The sequence below is a fragment of the Perna viridis genome, chromosome 10, assembly GCF_037379345.1.
Source record: "Perna viridis isolate PV_CMFRI_1.1 ecotype Kerala chromosome 10, ASM3737934v1, whole genome shotgun sequence".
NCBI classification, from domain to species: domain Eukaryota; kingdom Metazoa; phylum Mollusca; class Bivalvia; order Mytilida; family Mytilidae; genus Perna; species Perna viridis.
In genome coordinates this window covers 27,477,444-27,495,502 of record NC_142454.1, presented here as the reverse complement: position 1 = coordinate 27,495,502, position 18,059 = coordinate 27,477,444, and the positions used below count along the sequence as shown (strand labels likewise).

At 34.2% G+C, this 18,059-nt stretch overlaps 1 protein-coding gene across 1 annotated transcript; it reads left to right on the top strand.

Moving 5' to 3' along the window:
- Nucleotides 1-4,228: 4,228 nt before the first annotated feature.
- Nucleotides 4,229-9,304, top strand: LOC148605209 (perlucin-like). Its single transcript, XM_088548956.1, has 5 exons — nucleotides 4,229-4,403; nucleotides 6,811-6,890; nucleotides 7,469-7,565; nucleotides 8,089-8,314; nucleotides 9,106-9,304. Exons 1-5 carry the CDS (start codon nucleotides 4,244-4,246, stop codon nucleotides 9,131-9,133), a joined length of 591 nt encoding a protein of 196 aa, XP_088405082.1. The 5' UTR covers nucleotides 4,229-4,243; the 3' UTR covers nucleotides 9,134-9,304.
- The last annotated feature ends 8,755 nt before the right edge of the window (nucleotides 9,305-18,059 follow it).

The window sequence follows — 18,059 nt, the reverse complement described above, 5'->3', positions numbered from 1 at the left end:
GGTAGAACAAAAGAATTTTCCTCGCGGAAGTGTATATTGAGCATGTTCTACGCATGTTCATCAACTACCCCAACCTTAGCACAAAAGGGTCTATTAAGAGTAATCAAGAGAAACAAGGTTATAGCGGTAATCAAAGAGTAATCAAGGGAAACAAGGTTATAGCGGTAATCAAAAGAATGTAATCCAGGGACAAAGACCAGACATGGAAAACAGACATACACAACAAAGAACATAACGTAACTAAAATAATACTTACAAAGTAACAAAAGCAAATGAGCAACTCGGACTCCACTAAAAACTAAAACATGAATTTGTTGGTATACATAAATATCTTCTAAAGACATGGGCCAAATGAATAAATATTTATCATACATGTGTGTTATTCTAAAAGACTTGGACCAACTTTCCCGGTATTTTGTTCATTGAAATGTACTAACAATAAATGATATAATTAGGCATTTAAATACGTCACGAATCAATGATACATGTACATGTATATTTGGTTGAATGGGAAAATACATGTGTGACGGCATGAGCTTACAAATTTCCCTGTGATAAAATATGACTAATTGATTATCGAAAGTAGAAACGGCATTTTAATGATAACATTTTTACCAAAAAATTCAAAACATTAAACATTTCCCCGAGTCCAACTCGAACCAAACCAAGAACCGTCGCATTTATACTGGAGCGATATTCTCTCATTATGATCTTTTTCACAACATTAGTAGAATTTTACACTTTATCAATATCGAACGGGTGGTGATCCATGAATGCAAAAACTAACAAAAATAAGTTTCTTTCTTATTTCTTTTCGGTTTACAGACCGCATAACCTTAAGTGTGGCATTCGAATGCTATACACTTTTGAGATAGAAAAAAAAAAATATATATATATATATATATATCAAAGGGGTAAATTCACTAACAATGGTATCAGGCCTACTATTTCGTTGAAGTTTCAACTTACTATTTGAATTTTCTATTTGCCTATTTTAAAGCTTATGAAATAGAGATACAATGAAATGCCGTTGATTCGAAAAAAAAAAGAAACCACGAGCCCGAGAGCCGAGTGGTTTCTTTTTACGAATCAACATAATTTCATTGTTTCTGTTACCTAAACTATTGTTTTGACCTCTGTGAATTAATCTGATTTGACTTCTAATTTGTTTTTTGTGTAACTCGAGTTTTTTCAAGTGAGCTAAATTCGCTTCGGACATATTTTGGGTATTCACAACATTACTGCTTTAATTCGTTTAAAGACGTTTCGAGTGGAACCATGACCTACATCAGCTTTGATTCATAGCAAGAGGTCGATATTTGAACAGTTGATGATACGTAGTTCCTATGACATGGCTTGACCCAAGAGCCAGATCGTCATTTCGACTTTTTTTTTTCGAGTTTCCGATAGGCATTTTTATCATAATATTTTTTTTCCAATGAAAAAGCTAAGAGGTTTGTCACCATTTCTTTCTTATTTAAAAAAATCATATATATATATATATGTGTGTGTGTGTGTGTGTGTGTGTGTGTATGTGTGTGTGTGTGTGTGTGTGTGTGTGCGTGCGCGGTCCTTAAAAGTAGCTATCTTATTATACAAAATAAATTACATGTACTCTTTTTGACGTGTAGCTCTATTTACATCTGAAACCAGGAGAGTGCTTTCAATTTCTCATGCATTACTTTGGCAAAATGTCCATCTTATTTTTCATAAACTATGTTATATCATAGAAATATGGTAAGATGTAAGTATCAGACTCTGTAATGATCAAAAATTGTGTGTGTGTGTGTGTGTGTGTGTGTGTGAAAAATAATATGCAAGAACTTGTCATTTAGACACTTTAATTTGTTAATTTGTACCATTAGAATAAAAAAGGAAGACGTCATTTTTATTTTATCTTGTTAAAATGAATTGAAGTGTCATTATAATGCACTGCAAATTAATTTCAAAGTCACGAACCCCACACCAAAAAAAATTTTAAAAATAAATACCTCATTTTTCTAGCGTTCTATTTGAAAAAGAAACAATTACGCAAAGTGTTCCTTTTAATTCAAAGAGATTTCTTTGAATGAAACTATATTGTCAGATCGTCGGGTTTCCTTACATTCATGTTTCAAACTTTTCCCATTTTGTCTTACCTTCTCAAAGACTTATTCTTCATGACATGCATATTTTAAATTATTATTTTCGTTAGGTATTTATTTGTGGATGAGTGTATTGTGCCATTTTCATATGCAAGTATTATAGTATTACGGTATAAGTGTGGTCTGGCGGTTGTTCGTCCGTTAACAGGGATTCTAGAGGTTTTATGGAAATAGTATACACGAAGTCTAAAAGTTGTCTTGATAAAAGGAAACTACCATTCCTGTTTTCCCTTTTTTTGCCTTAGCAGTTGGGTTTTAATACCGAAAAAAATAGGACAGATAGCTGAGGCATTTTCAAAGCAGTTTTTTCGTATTTAAAAATATATCATCGTTTCTCGAAAAAAAATCATTAGTTTAAGTTTACTTTTTTATGATTAAATTAACTATAATGTGATAGATTGTATTCGGTTATTTCAGTCCAGCACGCTGGTCGGTAGACAAATACCTCGGGTACACGTGAGAAATTAAAGTTTCAACCTAAAACCGCCTAAATCTTCCCCTGACAACCCATGCTTTTGCAAATTTTAGAGGGGGCACGCCCGCCACGCCCCCGCCTGAATCTGCCCCTGGTCACAAGTTTATTTGAATAATTAATTCAGTAGTTGCAGTAAAACGTCACACAAGAACATAATCCCACGTCCTTATAATTACTAAGTTTAAAAAAAAATAAACAATAAAAATATATAAAATCAAATACTGAAGTCTCCAAAGTCTCTAATCTTCAAATATTCTATGCCACTGATTTTGGCTTGCTTTCGACATCTAGTCGAATGGGACCCCGATTCAAGTTTACCTGACCTTTGTTTGTATCTACTGGATACCCAATAACTGACAGACACTCAATTTTGCATTTTCATTTTTTTTAAACTACTAATTATAACATATCCCTGCATTTTCCAATTTCCTAAAAACTAAAACTCCAGGTTTGCTAATACATAACGTATAAGGAATATGTACATTTACAATGGTCGTACTTGAAACAAAGAGACATAAGCCAAAAAAATATATAAAAGATGATCAATTGGTTGTAAATTGACATTTTGCAGACGCATTTTCAACTTGTCACTATACAGAATTTACATACTTCGCGCAATGAACAGTATGCACATGGAAAATTTATGTTATTTTTCAATAGACACAATTTTTATTATTGCCAATTCTTAAATATAGCGCAATCTACGCGTACGTATACATGTAACAACAACACCTTTTGTCGGGAGCTTTAATGGTACAGAAGGCTGTTTTTTTTGTATAAATATCAAACAGTTCGACTTTCTATATAAAAATGTTTCTTGAAAGAAGCTATTTTAACACTATTCGGCTAAATTTTCTAATTTCGCTTTAGTATCATCTACAATTTTAGTGCAACACATACATGAACAGCAATGAAACTTTGTTTTTGATAAAGGATTGTATTCAACTTGTGTATTATGCAATTTTCAAATTTATTTGAAACATTTTAGTTTTTGGAGCTGATTTTTATATTTTTCTGCACATACTCCTTGTGCTTTGCAGGAGTTATTGTTGTTGAACTTGTTAAAGTGGACGGTAAATTTATAGTTTTCTCCAACATTGCAGGTCATAATACTGAAAGGACTATATGTATAAATGTGTTCGTAGATTAAAAAAAAACATCATGAATTTGTTCGATAGGTTTTTCTGCACCATGATTCGCCTGTACCATACAGTGCATGGCAATGTCTGAATTTTATATGGATCATTTATAAAGCCCCGCCCATTGGAGTTGCGCGAGGTAGAGCTGAGATCTTTTTGAAGAAAAAAAATAAATGTTTCAAATTTTGGAAATATAATTTTTTTACTCATCCATTGAAAAATATATAAATGATTCTATATTTTCTCATTGCTTAACAATGCAGATTTTCAAATAAAAAATATTTATATAGGTTGCTGCTAAGATATAAATAAATCTTTTGCCCTTGAGCGAAAAACAAATCCTTATCACCGACATAAATGCCAGCTCTCTCTGCCTCAACCCATAAGTATAAAAATGGTTGGTGCTTTTAGTTTACCTTCAATCATGGACAACTTTTGATCAATCTTTTATTAGTTGTTGTCAAGACGCGGGGTATTGAAAGTCCATGCGTAATTTTGACGGATTGTACTGTACTATCTACTGGACTGCAAGACGTATTCCAAGTACTTGTGTATCTCCCAATCTCGTTATCTGGATCATCGCCATGATAGTAGCCAAAGTGTTGTCCTTGATAATACTAATTGTGTCTTGTTTGGAAATAGAAGGTTTGTAAGCTTAATATTTGATGTGTCGTTATGTTGGGCGCTTTATGGGTTCTTTAAAAAAAATTCATCTAGACTTGTACATGGTATGTGAAGTTAAAACTGTTATGAGTAAAGCATATCAGAAGTTGCTTTTCGACTCTTGTAGGAAACGTCCATTTTCCCATTTCTCCGTCCCTGAAAAAGCAGAACACGCGAGTTTGTTTTAGTAAGTATACATTTGTTGTAAATAAGTCCTCTCTTTCATAGGCAATTATTCGGTTTATAAAAGTGATACCAACCCGTCACATTGTCAAGCGCGAGAAATGATCGTGAACACTTCAAGAGTTGTAGTTTAACCGTGTTCAGCAATGTTATTACTTTTGATGTTATTACATTTTCAACAATGTCAGCAACGATAAAATTACGTATGCATGTCAAAATCATTGTTGTTTGCAAAGGATGTAGGGTAATTGTGTCATTATTTTTATTAGCGGTCTGTATAAAAATCAAACATAAAGTACATTCATGCATATCATAAATCTACTGAATTCAGTTTTGTTTCTTGTTGAGTAGCAGCTAGCGGTCCCATGACCAGTCCTTGTTTTTCATTTGGTTTTTGCGCTTTTGAGATAAAACATTTATAGATTGTACATGAAATTTGCACTTTGCAAGAGATACATGTATTGTTCTTGATTTTGTTGATTTTAGTGGGAGATGTATGATTTTCTAAAAAAAAAAAAATGTGCAGATCCAAATGCAGAAATAATTATCGTTATGTGATTCAGAATATGTAGCATATGTAGACTGAAAAAGCATTGTTAATTTGGTGGGTTTTCCTTTATCACTTTACACTGGTAGTGTCTGAATTTTATGTGGACTGATACTAAATAAAAAACTTTTTTTTAGTACGAAAGGAAACATTTCTATTTATTTACTTGTTGGTCTTACTACACAGTACTCCACACACTTTACAAATGACAGGGCCATTTTGACAAATATCTTTCATTTGTTTGTAAAAGATGAAGTTTTGTAAATAACAAAATCTTACTATCCCTCTTCACGATCAAGTAGCAGTATTTGAACTTTGTTATCGACCTATTTATGATCACTATTATATGTGACGGCAATTGACATAGTGGCATAGATTCTCCTTTTATTGCACCACATAAATTTTCAACATGCCAGCTTTAGCGAGCGTTTAAAATATAATTTTTTAACAGAGAATTAGCCTTTTTCTCTCGTGAAATATGATTAAGAAAACTCAAGAAATATGGCAGCAATCGATAGCTGAAGTTTGTTCCCATCCTGGCTGTGACTGAAAGGTCGCCTGCATGCATTTTAACTACTCATCGATTACCGTATTTTACTTCTTTATGTTTCTAAACGTTTCTTTTATAAAATTTCAGCGTCACTCCAGATAAGGATCATGCAATATGTGATTCATGGTTGGAACGCCTTCACATTTTTATTTTTGATATTTTGTTTAAATGATTATGATAAACAGAAATTGACATGTGGCTTTTCATATACAAATGTAACCCTTGTTCTTAGGAGATAAAAATAAATCATAATTATCGAATACACTGTAGAATTCAAAATTAAGAAAGATAACTCTGTAAATGACACTAAAATATAATAGAAACTATTGGATTTTCAAATCTTAGAACAGACAAATTGGAATGAATAATTGTACACCTAAAAAGTAACTTAATAACAAACATAAAAATGTGTAGCCTTTTTAGGGTGTATTTCATATTACAGAATTTGTAGGAAAACTACTACTTAATATGCTTGCCCTTCTCGGATTTTTTAGGGTACGTATTCTGACGTACCATTGTCCGTCCATCGGTCCGCACTGGCATCATTAGGGATTTCAGTATTTCATGAAGTTTAGTATTCTCTAAACAGTGGCGGACCCGAAGCGAGTAAGGGGATTGGCACCCCTCCTGTTTATTGCAATATTTGTAATTTTCATGTGTAAAGTCGACAAAAAATAGTAAGAAAAAAATGTCGTAGCAAACACTCCTTTTTGGAATCTCGGCTGGCACCAATCCATTTCAAAGTGTCTGGATCCGCCCCTGCAAAAAAAAGGGTAATGTACATTTCATAGTCTATTATTTTCGATCTTTTGATTAATAGTTATATGACTGTAAAAACGGGAATGTTGTGTGCATTTTTATGTGTGATACGCACAATAGTCATGTCTTTTCATACATCGTAAATATTATTAATACAATTATACCCACTCCGAGTCTAAATGCAAGGATGGATCCAGAAATTTATTTAAGGGGTCCGGGTTATCGTATGCTCAGTTTTTCCAAAGTACAGCCAAAAAAAAAACAATAATTCCAAACAAATGTGGGATTCCGATCCCAAAATTCCTTCTCTGTTATAAATTAAATGATGATCCCTTATTTTTGCTTTGTAGCCTGTAGAGTCGGGTGGATTCAAAATGGAGAGAAATGTTACCTTTTGTCTCAAATGACGGCATCTTGGGCTGACGCGGTGGTAAGTATGATAATGTGTTTTCCGACAACTATAAAAAGAACATTGACTGAGACTGAGTTGAGAAACGCCCCAAACCTATAAAGGATCTGAGAATAGGCCAGATCGTGAACGCCGGAACGCAGCAGCCCGGTCCTTATATGCTCTGGTCGAGTTCTTCGATCGGGTATCTCCATGCAGGATTGAGGGCAGCTAATCACAATTATAGTTGCATAATTCCTACTCTCAGCAATATGCTAACAGGATACGCCTTTGGAAGATCATGCAGGAACCCACACACTGTTTGAGAAACAACACATTGACTTTGTTGAACATTTGTTATTAGACAAATTCATTTCAAGAATTCCTTTCAAACAGGGAGATATAGGAGACATGTGCAGATATCGTTTTGGTCACTTTCACAAAGCATTTGAATTTAAAATATGGTACCAAAAACATATTTATATGATCCTAGATTTGGTTTTAAACACGAAATGCTCGAGAGTCGAAGTAAGTACAGTTTTCACAAAAACGTATTTAAAATCTTTGTTGTTAAAAAAGATTCTAAAAAAGATTGTTCAGAACTTTGTTTCCATTTTCAGAGCATCTGTGCCGCCTTCCATTCAAAATTAGCGGAACCAAGGACTGCCACCGAACACTCCTTTTTGGCAACTGAGTTAAATGGAATCGATCATCATGGTTCGAAACTACAGATATAGTTCTATACATTATACAAATGATTATCATTCATCTTATCGATAATTGTTTAGAAGCATTGATCGATAAAAAATTTTTTTCTGACCGATTAAACTGAAGTGTCGGTCATGCGTACATAATTTGATTTTTTTTCCAGTATAGACCATGCATGAAAAGTAATTTCAGACAAAAGAAAAAAAAAGATATCAAACTATGTGCAGATAGACTTAATTAAAGTTTAAAAAAAAGCGCTTAATCGCTTATCGTCCCTCGTGTTTTAGTATCAGTGGCGGATCCATTGTGCCGGGGGGAGGGGTTGTCATCCTTCCTTTTTATTGGAAAAATTGTCATTTTCATGTGTAAAATTGACCACAAAATGGTAAAGTCAGAATGTCCTGCCACCCCCTTTTTTTTGCAAAAAAAAAAAAACGGCTGGCACCCCTCCTTTTCAAATTGCCTGGATCCGCCCCTGAGCATCTGTCGTGTTGGAGCTCTGTTTACGCTAGCACTGTTTCTTACATTTTAGGAACACTGGAGTATTGGATGGGAATTACAGACATCCCAGTTGAAGGTCGATGGGAGTATGCGTCAGATGGAACCATTATTACTACGACCCAGTGGGGACCAAACGAGCCAAATGGACACCAAGGCGAAAACTGTGTCGTTGCAGAATTTCTAAAAGGGCACCATGGTACATGGTCCGACTATCCATGCGCAAACACTAAACATTTCATTTGTGAAAAACTAGATGGGTAAGCCATGTCCGTAAGAGGTTTCATTGTGTGTAAAGAAAGATAACTCACTTTTCTAAATCGGACCTCGGTGAATATTGTGTAAGGCCAAAAAAGTTCATAGTCTCCTTTGCTGCTACCTAGCAAGAAAAACTTGGGTAGGTAGGGTAGCAGGAAACTGACATATTTGCCTTACATGTAAAAGGTTTTATTTAGCAATAAATTACTACGAATATTTATTTAAACAAGTACTATCTTTAAAAAAAAGATAGCCGACGCAGTAAAATTTTGTTCTTTTTACTTATAAGTTTCTACATTTCATTCAAGAAAATAACACCTGGCGCACAATTTCAATTTTCTATACAGATTTTTTCGAACGCCACTAAGTTATCAGTATTTGGCTTATCCGGAAACAGAATCGCTATCAGGTGACTTGCGTTTCCATAGAGGTGCGTCCTTAAGGTCAAAGGGTAAAAAGCGAAACTATACCGACTAAGTCGGAAAACAAACACAGACACAATACATTTATGTATTGACTCTTTACATTTAATTTAACTTTTGTAGCAGTCAAAACCACTCCGCCATTTCCGCTAAACTAAATAATAACCGGCTTTGTGTAACTAGAAAGGTTGATGCGTTCCGAATGCTTTGGCAGTAAACGTTGCAACTAGTGCTATAAAAATCACCAGGACATTCATTCATACATATGTTGTTCCATCTAGTTGCGAAGAAACACCTCTTAAATATATATAAACATAATTTGTTAATTTTTATATAAAGTTACCATAACCTCCTTTTTCTTTGTTTTTCAGTGCATCGGGAGAAGAAATCATTGGCTGATCAAACGACTATGTATCATACATGTACATGCGTTCATTAAAAATTGCGGTTTAACGTGACAAGCAGTACTTAATCACAAATTGGCCAAGCAAAAGTACATTAATTGTATTTGTATTTGCCTCATGTTACACATAACTTGTGTCTGAGTGAAATAAAGAATATTGAATCTTGTATGAGAGAAGAACTTATATCCCAACCCTGAAATATCATAGTTTACTAGTTTAGGCATGAACTCGAAGTAGCCTTCATCTTCATGCAGCGCGCTTAGCCTAGTTGGTTCTAAGACTAATTTTAACTTTTCCGTCTTCACGTATGCTTAACCAGTTGATACTACGTCTTAGTCCAATATGGGTAGCCTCGGACCAATAACTGAGCCAATATGGAAAACCTTACACAATTATACCTTTAATGAATAACCAGTCCAATACGTAGGACAAAAAGACTTACAAGTCGTCACGGGTAAATCCCGTATTGGACGGCTAAATCCCGTATTGGCGCACCCTTGTATTTCGTATTGTTTTGGCAGTTTTGATCATATTTAGGCTATATAAGTATTCGAACGTTAGCAAATAATTGGTCTTATCTACAATCTTAGTCGAATAAGGACAGACTGTGGTTTAGGAGTGTCGAAAATATAATTAAGGGCAAGACAAGAACATTTTTGTGGATTGAATTTGTGATCATAAAAATGCGGGTTTCTTTTTTAACTTTTGTGCTAAATCAAATCATCTTCAGCATGTTTAGTATTTTTATCGTTTTATACCATCATAAAATTGATAAATTTAAGTTCAAACACTTTTTAGTCGGATATTCCTTATCAAAATGTGATTTATTAGGGTCCCTATTACAGCCAATATGATTTGAATGGGTAATCACATATTTCGAGTTCACGGTACAAAATCTTAATTCTTTTAATATATTGCTTTCCCTTTTCGAGGAAAACGGCAAAGAGACATTACAAAAATAATATGGTGAGTTTTCATCATTCATTGTTAATTTTCATTTCGTTTTATTTTGATTGGTGGTTTTTAAGGTTTTGACTATCCTTACAAATCTCACAAGACCGCCCCTTGCGGGGAAGTGTCAGTAGAATGATGTATGTTAGTAACTGGATGTAGCAGAGCCCAGCCTTCGGGATATCTGACCGAAGAACTCAGAGTATGTCCTACTAGCGGCTGGTCTGCTCTGTTGACGCTCTGGCCTACTCCCAGACCCCACGTGGGTCCGTATGCGATTTCCCACTTTCATTGTTTGGAATTACCTCAACGTGAAGAGTTTATTTCATTTCATTGCATATTTCATTTATATATTTGACTATTATGGCTTCTGGAGAGGTTCCTAGCGGGGACACTATTCCTAAACAGGAGGCTATTTATTCATTAACCCCAAAGAAAATTGAGTTGTTGATTGAGCTCCTCGATGCTCATTCAGAGTATAAAGTTGTGACTGCATCAGACCCAACTTAACTGCCAGTGTTTTCTCTAAGAGAGTGCCAGACGTATTTTCAAAAGTGTTTGCCGAGCCTTGTTCTGTGACGTTTCGTCGTGCAACGATTGTATGACGTTACAAAGAGGTGTCCAGAGAGTGGAATGAATACCACGCACTTGTTTCCCATTAGCATATTTTAATTGCTTTTCCTTGATGTGCAGTCAGAAGATATTGATAGCACAGCTAAGGTCAGAATAGAATTAGAGGCTACCAAGGTAACAGTCGATGTCAGGGTTCAGGCCAACTAAGTCAACAGGATCAACAAGGTCATTTAAACCCCTAGAAACATCGGTTGAGAGACAAACTAGAGATTTTAAAACTTCTAGTCAGAAGTTAAGTCCTATGGTTGTTGATAAAACTGCTATAAATTTTACACAAAATAGTTTAGTTAATAGAATGGTCGGTGGAGCTATTAAAACATTTTAGGTCAAATTTTTTGAAGTATTATTTAGAATTCCGTATAATAAGTTCGCATTATATTCGGAGTGTCTTATGACATGGAGTCAGTCGAAAAGTCGCAAGCCATCCCATGCGTATCAATTTCTCACATGACCTTAAGAGAAAAGTTGCTGAAGATGGAGGGGCATCATTCGGGAAGAAGTTTTACTAATTTTTAAAGGTGGGTTACTTCTTCATAAATCCTGAATTGCAAAAAAAAATAGATCATCTTTAGTTTTTTTCTGCATCTGTTGTCCCCGTCAATTAGTACCTTCGCGTCACGGGCCCAGGGAATATACACTCCCTTTGTTACCCTTCACGAGAAATTTGATATATTTTGCCTGATTATTTTAAGGTTTAGGTGTTAAGCAGCCTTAGATAATATCATAAAGACAAAGGTTCTTATTTCTGCGAAAATGTAATGCCGAATTGCGGAAATATGATGCAGCATATATGAATAAAACATATTCTGTTTTATAATATACCATTTAAATAATTGTCTACTTCTGTAAAAACAAAAATGTCTACTGATAGCACTGATATTTATTGTGATCTGTTACTCGACATTTTTGGACAAAATGTGCAATTTCTTGTTTTGTTTTTTTAAATAACTTTTAAGAGAACATCAACTTATAAAAAGCATATACAAGAATTTGTAGTACTATTATTAAAGTCATCCTACATATCAAATTAGATTTGATTCATAAAATATTGTAATTATTGAAAACTTTATAAATTATTAATGTACAATGAAGTCGTCTTTGAGTAAGCTTATGACTAATAGATAGGAAACTATAATAGCTCTTTGTCTTGATGCTCTATCCTTTTTTATACTGTTTTACAACATAATTATAGTCATATGTTACTTAAGAAGATTTCAACAACATCAAAAATATAGATAATTTATTGACTGTCGCACAATGTACCAACAAATACCAACAACATGCTGCAAAGCTTTTTTAAACGGTGTTACATGTACTTGTAATCAGTATTAAAATCAGTGTAACATGCTTAATTTCCATCATTGTATTGTATTCCTATTATTATTTGTCATCTTAACACATATTAAACACATAACAACGAAAAACGCCCGTTGAAAACAGCCTAACATATTAGTTCTTGTCAAGTTTAGTATGTCGATTTTATACACCACCGTCTTCAATTTATGTTTATTCAGATTATTTCACACCATTGCATTTAATTAAAATGGGACTTGCTAATTCTCTGAATGATATAGCCATCGAACAAGAATATGGAATCAAAACGTACTGAAAGATACAAGTTTTTTTTTCCGGCGCAGTCGGTACAGTTTAGCTTTTTACCATTTGACCTTAAGGTTGCTCTTCTATGGAAACGCGTGCCACCTGATCGCAATTCTGTTTTCCGAATGGCCAAATACTGATAACTTAGTGGCATTCGAAAAATTTGTATCGAAAATTTGAAATTGCGTGCCATGTGTTATTTTCTTGAAAGACATGTAGAAACTTTAAATTTTACACAAAATAGTTTAGTTAATAGAATGGTCGGTGGAGCTATTAAAAATTTTTAGGTCAAATTTTTTGAAGTATTATTTAGAATTCCGTATAATAAGTTTGCATTATATTCGGAGTGTCTTATGACATGGAGTCAGTCGAAAAGTCGCAAGCCATCCCATGCGTATCAATTTCTCACATGACCTTAGGAGAAAAGTTGCTGAAGATGGTGGGGCATCATTCGGGAAGAAGTTTTGCTAATTTTTAAAGGTGGGTTACTTCTTCATAAATCCTGAATTGCAACAAAAAATAGATCATCTTTAGGTTTTCTGCATCTGTTTTCCCCGTTCATTAGTACCTTCGCTTCACGGGCCCAGGGAATATACACTCCCTTTGTTACCCTTCACGAGAAATTTGATATATTTTGCCTGATTATTTTAAGGTTTAGATGTTAAGCAGCCTTAGATAATATCATAAAGACAAAGGTTCTTTTTTCTGCGAAAATGTAATGCCAAATTGCGGAAATATGATGCAGCATATATGAATAAAACATATTCTGTTTTATAATATACCATTTAAATAATTGTCTACTTCTGTAAAAACAAAAATGTCTACTGATAGTACTGATATTTATTATATGATCTGTTACTCGACATTTTTGAACAAAATGTGCAATTTCTTGTTTTGTTTCTTTAAATACCTTTTAAGAGAACATCAACTTATAAAAATCATATAGAAGAATTTGTAGTACTATTATTAAAGTCATTCTACATACCAAATTAGATTTGATTCATAAAATATTGTAATTATTGAAAACTTTATAAATTATTAATGTACAATGAAGTCGTCTTTGAGTAAGCTTATGACTAATAGATAGGAAACTATAATAGCTCTTTGTCTTGATGCTCTATCCTTTTTTTATACTGTTTTACAACATAATTATAGTCATATGTTACTTAAGAAGATTTCAACAACATCAAAAATATAGATAATTTATTGACTGTCGCACAATGTACCAACAAATACCAACAACATGCTGCAAAGCTTTTTTAAACGGTGTTACATGTGCTTGTAATCAGTATTAAAATCAGTGTAACATGCTTAATTTCCATCATTGTATTGTATTCCTATTTTTATTTGTCATCTTAACACATATTAAACACATAACAACGAAAAACGCCCGTTGAAAGCAGCCTAACATATTAGTTCTTGTCAAGTTTAGTATGTCGATTTTATACACCACCGTCTTCAGTGAATGTTTATTCAGATTATTTCACACCATTGCATTTAATTAAAATGGGACTTGCTAATTCTCTGAATGATATAGCCATCGAACAAGAATATGGAATCAAAACGTACTGAAAGATACAAGTTTTTTTTTTCCGGCGCAGTCGGTACAGTTTAGCTTTTTACCATTTGACCTTAAGGACGCTCTTCTATGGAAACGCGTGCCACCTGATCGCAATTCTGTTTTCCGAATGGCCAAATACTGATAACTTAGTGGCATTCGAAAAATTTGTATCGAAAATTTGAAATTGCGTGCCATGTGTTATTTTCTTGAAAGACATGTAGAAACTTCGAAGTTAAAACAACAAAATTCTACTCCGTCGGCTCTCTTTTTAAAAGGTAGTACTTGTTTTTAACTAACTTTTGGTTCTGTCGAAACTGCTCCTTATTGCGATTCTGTTAGTAACTGTTTTAGTACTGTAGAGGTGACAGGTAATCGGATAGAACTCAGAATATGTATTCATACTGATTAGGCTGCTGTGTTGATGCTCTGGCCTGATTGTATGGTAATATAGATTACATTAAGGCAATTAGATAGCAAAAATGGCATATTTACATGCTTTGACAGGATTCAACAGTGGTTTAGTTACAAAAGCCTACAATGCACTTATATAACTTTGCGAGAACCTTGATTCTTAAGCTGTTAGAAAAAATATTTTTGTCTAACAGATAAAAACTTCAACAAGAAATCTGTGAGCGATGGCTCACTAGTGATACCCTCGCTTCCAACCACGATATAAGAATATAAACCAATTTACTTGGGATACAGGAAGTTGTTGTCGATTTTTCGGGGAATTAAGGTTCTGATAAAGCCAATATCTAGGACATTCCTTAATGAATTGTTTTCATTCATAGTTTTAATAATACATTAAATTAAAAAACTGAAACATTGCTAAATGCATCTTTATATGTATATAACACACAAGCACAAGTCAAACTTGAGAACAAATGTTTTATAACTTCTGTATAACATTAACAACAAAAATGTTAACAACATACTTTAGAATAAATCTACAGCTGTCAAAAACAAGATTTGAAGTCTGAAATTCATATAGTTGTGTTATAAATGTACAACGCAGTGCAAGCTAGCATTAATTTTCTTGAAAAAAATTGCAATTTCTTTAAATTTAGATGAATTGAGATATTTTATACCATGATACAGCTAAATACCAACATCAATAAACATAAAATATTGAAGTTTTCGTTCAGATCTAGCAATTTGTCACAAATTATTGCTAACTTGCACTGCATTATTCATTTAGGTACAGAACTATATGAATTTCAAGAGCATTTTAAAAGACTTGAATCAGTACTAAAACGTCTGAAGAGTCATAGTTAAAAGGTTAGATGAGATAAATGTGAACTTTTTAAGACCGAAGTTAAGTACTTGGGTGTTATTTTTTTCAGCTGACGGGATAAAAAACAGATCCCGTCACAATGAATGATTTGTTAATCGGACATCATACCAACAAGAAAGGGGCAAAGTATAAAAAGATGGAGTCTACTCCTTGGTGGTGGGGCAAAGATGAACACGATTATAAAAAGTTTTACAAAACCACCTGTTTAACATATGCTGATTTCTCTTTGCCTTTCATGGTTTATGTTGATGCAAGTAGGTCCAGATTAGGGGCCATCTTGTATCAAAACCAAGGAAAAGAGAGCGTCGTAGCTTATGGAAGCCGTAGTCTGAGAAGACCGAGAGAAATTATTCAGCTCATAAGAGAGAATTTATGGCTTTGAAATGAGCTATTACGGACAAATTTCACGATTACCTGTTAAGCAGTAAGTTTGAAGTCAAAACGGACAATAATCCACTAACACACAATGTATGTGTTAGACAAGGTCAAGCTGGATGCTATTGGCCATAAATGGGTGGCTGTGTAGTCCAGTTAATATGCTTTCACGTTTACTTATAACGAGCAAATAAAGCGAATATAGACGCAGATCTTTTGTCTAGAACTTTTTTAAAGTCGAAAACTGTATCAAATGACGTCATATGCAAGTCGGTAAATGTCTCACAACCAGGACAACCAGTTATTGTAAGTATATTACTTTCCCATGATATTCAGGTTGTAGACAATGAGCCAGATGAGTCACACAGTACATCAGATTTGGGACATGTAGATTGGAGAAAGGAGCAAAATACCGACACCATAATAAACAGAGTTGTACATTTTTAAAGTCCGGGAACAGACCGACGAAACGTCAGACTTTACAAGAATCTAGGGATGTTAAAATATTTCTGAGGGATTGGGGAAAATTATGATTTATGCAAGGAAGGGATTTTACACCGAGGGGTTTGTATCAATGATGAAGAAATATTCCAACTCGTGTTGCCTGATACGTATCGTGAAACTGCTCTAGTTGGTCTTCACGATGGTGTTGGACATCAGGGTCGGGATTGCACGTTATCATTGGTTAAGGCCAGGTGTTGACAGTGACGTCGAGCAGAAGATTTCCACATATCCCAACTGTATACTCAGAAAGTCTAAATCTGGAAAGTTTGCCGAATTGTTCAATATTAGTTCAACTCAACCGCTTGATATCATTTGCACTGATTACCTCACATTAGAACAGTCAAAAGAATGTTCAGAAAACATTTTAGCTACTACATGTACGGACCATTTCACGAGATTCTGGTTCTTCCAACTCCAATGAGCAATTAGATTTCTTTGACTGACAGTCCGGATGTGGAAACCGTGACTGTTGGTAATGAAAGTTTGCAACCGGAGACGGAAATGTCCGTTCGTCAATCGAGTCGACAAACAAATCCGCCAGTTCGATTTCAGGATTATGTCCGTTATTAGTTCTTATTTATTCAGGGTTTATTTTGACTGTTCATACAAAGTGGTGTTTGCTGCATATATGTTCGTCAATTGTATAATATATTGTGACTGTATTGTTTTTTTTTTTTTCGTAGATATCATGAATCCTCATACTTAAGTGTTTAGTCCGAGCCGAGGTCGATGAGTTTAGGGGAAATTGAACTGCCAGTATTTGAAAGATGTGTCTGGTGGAAAGTCGAATAAACTTAGTGATATAGCTGTTCAAAAGCTGAGATCAGTTGACGGAGAAAAACTTGTATTATTTCGTCGCTGGAATACCAGATATTTGTACTCTTGGCAGGGATTGTGAATAGTGAAGATGATGATGATGATGATGATGATGATGGGAAGCCCATTGATCATGTAAAAAAATAAAGATCTTATAAATGGGATTCTTGATAAATTGAATCGTATACCAATGTGTAATGTAATTTTGGCCACTATTACTACGATTGGTACGTAAAAGTCAGAGATACTCTCAGAATAAAACTACTTACATGAAGTATACCAGCATATATGGTGATATGCAAGAAAAATTGAATTCTTGTTTACAAAAATCAATAATTTGTGAACACCAGTAATTGTGTACTTACACCTATTCTGCATTCACCAGTGCAGGAAGAAGGGTGCAATAAGGTATTGTTACCTGGAAGCCTGGTACTATTGCCGTTCCACAAGTTTCTGTCAAATACAATCCCGGTCAGCAGTGACGTCTCCTGACTTTTGATTGGCTGAGCGAATATGACGTTATTTTATTTACTTTATACCTTCTCATATTCGAATTTAAAAGAAATACGCTTCGCGGATTATTCAGGGTAAACGGACCCAAATTCGGTTACAGCGTATAAACTAATCAGAAATTGAATACATTCATTAAATAATTTTAGTCTCTGCATATGACATAATACACAACTGAGGTTGATTAGTAGCCATGGACGAAGTCACGAACGGACATACCGACGGCTACTAAATGAAATACTGTGATAGCCATAAATACATATTCATTCATTCAAAAAAAACTTCAAAAAATATCTAATGTCAACAGATGGAAATTACAATTGTGGTATTTACACTGGTCTTTTGAAGCTTAAATGGAAGGTTTTTTTTCAATGATGCTCCAATATTTAATCCAGTTACTATCCAAATTCCACTGATATAGCTAGTCTTGAGAGATCCGAATGAAAGGTCTAAACTAAAAAAAAAACATCATCACTAGGAATACTCAGCCAATTGCTAATCATCGATATTGGGTATTTACATGTAACATCCAGAATTATGGAGGAAATTAGGGCTAGGGTTCCTACGCCGCAATATATGTGGATGTGAACCAGACATCAAACTTCTGCTTACAAAACCATGGTTAGACCCACACTTGAATATGCAGTCACAGTTTGGGATCCCTATTAACAGTCTCAC

Excerpts from the sequence above, each read along its gene's own strand:
- LOC148605209 (XM_088548956.1), top strand. The coding sequence starts at position 4,244 with ATGCGTAATTTTGACGGATTGTACTGTACTATCTACTGGACTGCAAGA. Across the intron at positions 6,891-7,468 it reads CATCTTGGGCTGACGCGGTG|AGCATCTGTGCCGCCTTCCA; the intron begins GTAAGTATGATA and ends TTCCATTTTCAG. Across the intron at positions 8,315-9,105 it reads ATTTGTGAAAAACTAGATGG|TGCATCGGGAGAAGAAATCA; the intron begins GTAAGCCATGTC and ends TTTGTTTTTCAG.